The sequence below is a fragment of the Camelina sativa genome, chromosome 14 (genome assembly GCF_000633955.1).
Source record: "Camelina sativa cultivar DH55 chromosome 14, Cs, whole genome shotgun sequence".
Lineage (NCBI taxonomy): Eukaryota > Viridiplantae > Streptophyta > Magnoliopsida > Brassicales > Brassicaceae > Camelina > Camelina sativa.
Genome location: NC_025698.1, coordinates 22,720,730 through 22,727,602, shown reverse-complemented (window position 1 = coordinate 22,727,602; position 6,873 = coordinate 22,720,730). Strand labels below are relative to the sequence as shown.

Here is a 6,873-nt window from a genome sequence, read left to right as displayed (position 1 = left end):
TTTTTTTTTTTTTTTTTTTGGCAAAAACTCTGCTTTAGATGTCTTCCATATACTTATAATATACATTATCTGTTTTAGATCAATTGAGATTAAAAATATCGTTTAATATATATTTTTAAAAAGAATATGTTATTTTAATATTTTTTTATATGTAAAAATCGTTAACACCACTAAAAAATGATAGCAAAATAAATAAAAAAAAATGACGGCCATATTCCTGCAATAAGTTGATTGATATCCAGAATTATTTTGTCTCACTATTATACAATTATTTGTAAATGTAGGCCATATTCCTGAAAGTTACGAATCAATACTTTATCTTAACGTGACTATCTAGAACTGAATCGATTTTGTCCAATTCGGTGTTCTGTTTTGTTCATAAAGCCAACAAAACTACATACAAATAAGTAATAATAAAATGAAAATAATATAATCCTGATTAGTTTGTTCAATCATGTGACATAATGTAGTGATTAGTAATGAGAAAATAGCACGTGAAAGGCAAATGAGAATATGTTTTGATCACACGTATCCACGTCCACACCGACAAGCTATATAAATGTTGTGCGTACAGTGTTGTCAATGTTCTTATTGATTCTTTTCACATTTCTTTGCCAATGCGAGTTTACATATTTTTTATGCGTACAAAGTTATAACTTTTACTGGTCAGTGGTTGTAATAATAATAATAATAATACCTGTCTGAGGAAACATCTCTCTATCTACAGGTGACAAGTGCCTCGGCTGCTGATTCTGTTTTGTCCCAGTTTTGTGGATTTCATCAGTTCGAAGATCCGATGATTATCAAGCTAAGAACTTGTCACTTTCTCGAATCAAAGAATATGCATATCTTATGCTATGTTGATACATCCAATTTGGATATACGATAAATAAGAAATTACATAACCAATCATATATAAAACCTATAAATTGCCAAATTGGCTTACAAGCTTTCTTGGTGTTACTAGGTAAAATCATAAGAAGATGAAGAAATAAAAAATGTAATTGGTAAAATTAACTTATCCAAACAAATTCAGAAGAACCCAAGTTTTTTTTTTCTTTAGGTCCTCCTTCTCTTCCTGATGAGGCTGCAGTGGTATAGAACATTCCACAAATGGTTAAAACCCAACAGGTTCAATCATTGTCTTCTTCGCTTATTTGCAGTGTTCAATCCTGTTGTTTTGCAAATTGGGCAAAGATTCTTCAGCTTCAGCCATTCTTTGATGCATTGGCTATGGAAGTTGTGCCCGCATTCCAACACTCCTAATTCTTCTCCTTCATTGTATTCCTCCTGCAGTCATCATTGCATCAAATTTTAAGCAATCGGCAAGTCATGAATAGATTAACTAAAAGTGCAACTCATAATGGTCAAATCTAATATTGTTTGTTACCTGACAAACACAACATGGTTCTACTTCTTGTGGAGCTCCGGTACTACTTTTGTACTTTTGCTTCTTCAATCTGTTTGATATGGTTTCCTCATTCAAACCGGTACAAACATCGCCAATCCGCTCTTCTAAAGACAACAACTCCTGTAGATTTTATACACACTGTTAAATATATGATGAAGCAAAATAAAATGATTATGGGATTCTGGCTTTACCTCATATGTCATGTTGTCAACATCAAGTCGCATGTCTCTATGTCGGTCATGAAGATCCGCCACACTTCGCACCATCGACTGAAGCATAACATCCTGAACAAAGCAGCACAAGATAAAACAGATTAAATATGGCCATTAAGGTAAAATTTAGGTAGCATTTATTGTTGATTGCATTAATCAAGTTAGATTCTGCTATACTAAAATCTTTTTGTAAATACATAATATCTAAAACAGTACCTCAAAACGCAAGTTCCCTCCTCTACGCATCTGCTCCAAGACATTACGCATCTGTTTCAGAAGAGAAACACATTATCAGATTAATAATGCGTCACCGTCTACAGGGTATTTAGTATTTACAGTCGATATGAACACAAATGTAACATTACTACTATCCATAAGAAACAAAAAGGGAGCATTAATCTTTGATATGAAACTAACCTCGGATGACCCCGTTCTGCTTCTGCCTCGAAAAGAATGAGGAATGCCAGTTGTTGCATGTTGCCGTTGTCTTATACCTGCTCTCGAGGAAGCCCGAGTACGCACCTGAGAGGTGTTTTCACCACCAGACTGAACCACATGCTCAACCGGAGGAGAGGCAGGAGGGACCAAGGAAGGAGCAGCAGCTCTCTGGTTTGTTGTAGCAAGGGAAGAAAGCAATGACCTACGAAAGTGTTCAGATAAACTTCCTTGATTATGTGGCGAGTTATTAGTCGGGTAAGGATTCCATGCTGGATTAGATGGCGACGGCGACGGCGACGGAAACTGCCACTGCTGAACATTTGTCCTGGATGAAGAAGATGCAGCATGTCTAGCACTACTTGCATTACTGCTGATATGACCATTGGCCACATTTCTCAGTTCAGGAGCAGGTACAAACAAAGGCATCTGTAGACTATTACTTATCTGTCTCGTTTCATCTCGATGCAAAACATTTCTCTCAACAGGAGTAGCAGAACTCGATGCTACAGCCGTTGCTACTGGGCTTGCGTTCAAGTTAAATACAGGAGGCATGTGAGTAGCAGGTGCATTTGGATTCTGAGAAGCAAAATTGCCTAAAGCATGTCCATATCTCATGTCTATCAGTTGTTGATCTGCTGGTGGAAACCCTTGTGAGTTCAAGGATGGAGCAACAGGTCGTCTGATGACACTTCCTGCAGCATAGACCGATGGGCTTACAGTTTCTTGTTGGTCAGTTGAGTAATTTCTACTAGAGCTCTCTGTGATAGCAGGAGCAGATAGATTTGGAACAGCATTAGATACCACCAAACCCCTTCGACGATCAAGAGATAGGTTTAAATGATTTGTTGTCATCGCTAGACTATAATACGCAGAAGGTGAGATCCAAGAACTGCTTTCTCCACGCTGAACCTCACGGAAACCTCCGCTTGAAGAGGACTGACCAATGCTTGCATCAAGAGCTTTTCTTTTACAGGATACGCGACGCCCATCTCTAACACTGTCCTCTGGTATAAACCTAGATCTGAGTCCATTAGCCTCAAAAAGAGCAGGATGACCTGTGACCGGATTCATATCATCAAGATGCTCATTATATTCTGCATTAAGATTAACATTGCAAACAACACGGTTTCCATGAGATGGTTGCGCAAATAAAGGGTTCAACTCAAGCTTGCCATTTCTCTGTTCCTCAAAACGTCCAATTCCATTCCATTGTTGAGTGTGGCTAGTGGTTTCGTTCTTCGTACCACTAGAGCTAGCCTCGCCAATGTTAAACCTGTGTAAGCCGCGTTGCTCATGATAAACTGAGTTTGCAAAAGTAGGATTTGTATCAGCAGCAGCTGAAATCATGTAATCCTGCAATCCATTATCACCGTAACTGTGAATATTATTATCCCAACGAATAGGCTGATCTATCACAGCGTTACTAGATGTAGATCCATGCTCAAAGTTCAAAGCCTCTGCTAAAGAACCGAGACTAGCCCTCTCTCCCTGCATCCTAGCGTTATCCAAGTTGACACTTGAGACAATTCAAGACTCTCACCACTTTCCACAATGTGGCCAATGCTGGAAACTACAAAAAAAAACACGGAGAAATAAAATATCTATCAATAACGAAGACAAGAGAAAAAGAGCAATGTATAAGCTTTCTATTTGATCAATCAGACACAAAAGCTACAATTTCAAATTGACATCTAATCTCCAAAATCAAGCAACCTATAATCAATGGCACTTGCAACGGAACAATATAGGTAATGAAAACAATTAGCACAGCCATACACAACAAGAATAGCATCAGTAAATAAGATGAACATCAAATCTTTTTAGCAAAGTCTACATGAGGAAACAAGAATCATTACTCGTAATCAACAAACCAGCATAACTCTTTAACTTACCACAAAGCCCTTATGGTTATCAATCAAAAACAGCCAAGACAAAACAGAGACATTGAACAACTTTAAACCGTAAAGTCTTGTTTAGACAAAGAAATAAAAAAAAAATCAGACAAGAACTAAAGACAGAGAGATCCATTCAAAAGTCACAACCCAGCATCAAAGACTCAATTTTTATCAATACCCTACAAAAAGAGGAGATTCTAATGATATTACAATGAACCAAAACACATAAATAATGATAACCCACCAAATCAAACTTCACCAAACTTCGATCGATCTGAGAAGGTTTTTGGTTTGAGAAAAGCAAAAGAAATGCTTAACGCTAAGGCAAATAAATATGAAAGACCAATGAAAGAGGAAACTGATTGCGGAGAAAAGAGGGAAAAGGCAAAGAGAAAGAAAACAAACCACTTTTTTTCTTGTTCTGCAGAGAAGAAGATTGAGAATTGAGGAAAGCGAAGAGAAGCACACAAACCAAATGAGAATAGAATCCGGAAGATTAATATTATTATCATCATCACAGCAATATACTATCTTATATATAAGTTAGGTTAATATTCACATTTAACCAAAACAGCAATAAAATTTAAAAAGCTGACAAAAAAAAAGAAAAAAGAAATTAAAATAATGGAAATTTGGTTTTGCAAAAAAAGTCAATAGAAAAGAACAGTTTCCAAAGCAAAGAATTGAATACAATACAAACCAAAAAGATAGTAATAAATATTGAAGGGTTTTGTAATTAAAAACGTGAATGGTGCAAGTATAGTTAGATTTGTAGAAGGAATTAAAAAAAAAAAAGCAAGTTGGGGAAAGTTAAAAAGAAAAAACGAGAAGAGAACTCATGTAAGTTGTCTTTGTCTATGGTCTATTGTTTCACGTCCCAACCAAACACGCACGCACGGGGGCCTTTCTTTGCTTACATTTAAAGTTGAACGGAATCCAAAGCCAACTATTATTATATAGTAATATTGTTAGAGTTAGACAATTCAAAGGACTGTAATACATACATGTTTTGTATCCCTCTATTAGTAAAGCAGGTCTGATATTAGATAATACTGTTATAGATCTGCATGTTTGATCTTATCATTTAATAGAGAGTATCAAGAAGATCTATATGAACTTATAAGAATTAGTTAATTTTAGTATACTGATTACCTATGATAATTGTATTTTTTTTTATAAACTTTCATATATTTAATTTTAAAAAGGTATAATTTCATACTTTTTTTAATGTGTGTTATATTTGTACAGTACTTTAAAGAATTGTAAAACCAAATCCAATGGATTAGTAACCATTTTAACAAAAGCATAAGTTCTTTTTATTGTGTTTTTTTTTTAATATGTAGCAGTAACAATATATATATGTTTTTAAAACACTATTATCCAAATTATATGTTGATTTCTTTTTAACTAAATTAAAAAAAAAATTATGGTTGTTGGAACAAGAAAAATGAATTATGGAATCTGAAACCTTCTAATATCAACAACTCAAATACAATTAACTATTTAGAAAATTAGAAATGAATTTTAGAACAAAAATAAGGTTTCAAACCCTAAATTGGGTCAAATTACGAGGAGTTCTTGGAAGCAGAAAAAATGGTCAAAAATTCTAGTTATAAACTAAATCTTGTTATGAATTATTTTTATTCAAAAAAATACTTTCAGAATCTGTTATCCCTTACAAATTAAGAAAGTATTCAAACTTTAAACTCATATTTGTTTTTTTTCAAAAGAAAAAACTCAGATATGATTTGAAAGTTTTTATTAATTTTGAAAAATATATAAAATTTTTAAAATAACATGTTTTATCCATGTATATGAATCTTTATTAACTTTTACTTTCAAATCTACTCAAAATTATATGTAATATAATGTACATTTTAAAATGTAAAAATAATCACTATAAGTATAAAATTTTAACTAAAGGGATATATTCCATTTAATATTACAAGTGATTTTAGTTTTCATGAGATTTTAAATAATTTTAATGATTAAGAAAGTTGATATAATTTATTATAAAATTCTTTCAATTTAACTAAAAAAATCATCTTAAATCCTGTAAAATTATTAAAATCCAATCCATAAACTATTTTCAATAGCCGTAGATTTTTGTAAATTTTTTAATGGCTAATGCTTACGATTCATATAATTTGAAGTAAATTTTTGACTATCTAAATTTTGCAGGTGGTTTTATTTGGATTTCTAAATCCTTAAATAAACCTCTTATTACCGACCCAACCGGTTTAAATGGAGAGAAAAAAGAAAAATCCGAAATCCATGAAATCGGGTCAACGAGAGATATACACAGAAGCGGCGGCTATCGTGAGATGACGATGAAGGCTTCTTTCAAGGGAAAGTTCGATGTCGACAAGAGCGGTGGCACTGCTTCGCTTGCCTTCAACGCCGGCAATGTTAAGCTACGCGCCACCATGACTGATGCTGCTCTCGTCGCCGGCCCTAGCTTGAACGGTCTCTCTCTCGCCGTTGAGAAGCCTGGCTTCTTCATCATCGACTACAACGTCCCTAAAAAGGTTACTCCTTTATTCGTATTCCCAATTTTTGAAGTTAACCCGTTTAGCTCAAACCTATAAGAAATGAGAAACAGATGAAATTGGTTTTGGATTCTCTGAGACATTTGGAGTTTTTGGAAATTACATAAGGTTCTGTATCTATAGAATCTCTGAATAAGAGTGAAATTGAACTAGCAAGTTTCTGTTTTCATGGATGTGTTACACAAGGTTCGAATTTTTTTAATGATGTAGGATGTTAGGTTTCAGTTCATGAACACAATCAGAATTGCAGAGAAGCCTTTGAATCTGACTTACATTCATATGAGAGGAGAAAACCGGACAATTGTTGACGGGAGCCTTGTGGTTGATCCGGCAAACAAGTTGTCTGCTAACTACACGGTGGGTACAAA

At 34.2% G+C, this 6,873-nt stretch overlaps 2 protein-coding genes and 1 long non-coding RNA gene across 6 annotated transcripts in view; 2 read left to right on the top strand and 1 right to left on the bottom strand.

The window, feature by feature from the left end:
* Positions 1-1,027, top strand: part of LOC104742211 — a 1,209-nt gene extending 182 nt beyond the window's left edge. Inside the window, exon 2 of the long non-coding RNA XR_760483.2 lies at positions 728-1,027. This is a non-coding gene — a long non-coding RNA (uncharacterized LOC104742211). The remainder of the gene's footprint in view (positions 1-727) is intronic.
* LOC104742212 (probable E3 ubiquitin-protein ligase RHG1A) lies at positions 859-4,467 on the bottom strand. 4 transcript variants are annotated; one of them, XM_019236405.1, is made up of 7 exons: positions 4,362-4,465; positions 4,201-4,230; positions 2,041-3,631; positions 1,840-1,890; positions 1,603-1,695; positions 1,391-1,531; positions 859-1,290 (listed from the first exon to the last, which is right to left on the bottom strand). In XM_019236405.1, the coding sequence occupies exons 3-7, from the start codon at positions 3,553-3,555 to the stop codon at positions 1,138-1,140; spliced, it is 1,953 nt and encodes a 650-aa protein (XP_019091950.1). In that variant the 5' UTR covers positions 3,556-3,631; positions 4,201-4,230; positions 4,362-4,465; the 3' UTR covers positions 859-1,137. The 4 variants fall into 4 exon arrangements, with proteins under 4 accessions (XP_019091950.1, XP_010461481.1, XP_010461482.1 ...); XM_010463179.1 differs by lacking the exon at positions 4,201-4,230 and having other exon boundaries at positions 4,362-4,467; XM_010463180.2 differs by lacking the exon at positions 4,362-4,465 and having other exon boundaries at positions 4,201-4,351.
* Positions 6,209-6,873, top strand: part of LOC109125186 (outer envelope pore protein 24A, chloroplastic-like) — a 6,104-nt gene continuing 5,439 nt past the window's right edge. Inside the window, exons 1-2 of the mRNA XM_019235573.1 lie at positions 6,209-6,484; positions 6,716-6,862. Of these exons, the coding sequence (XP_019091118.1) occupies positions 6,281-6,484; positions 6,716-6,862 (351 nt within the window). The 5' untranslated portion in view covers positions 6,209-6,280. The remainder of the gene's footprint in view (positions 6,485-6,715; positions 6,863-6,873) is intronic.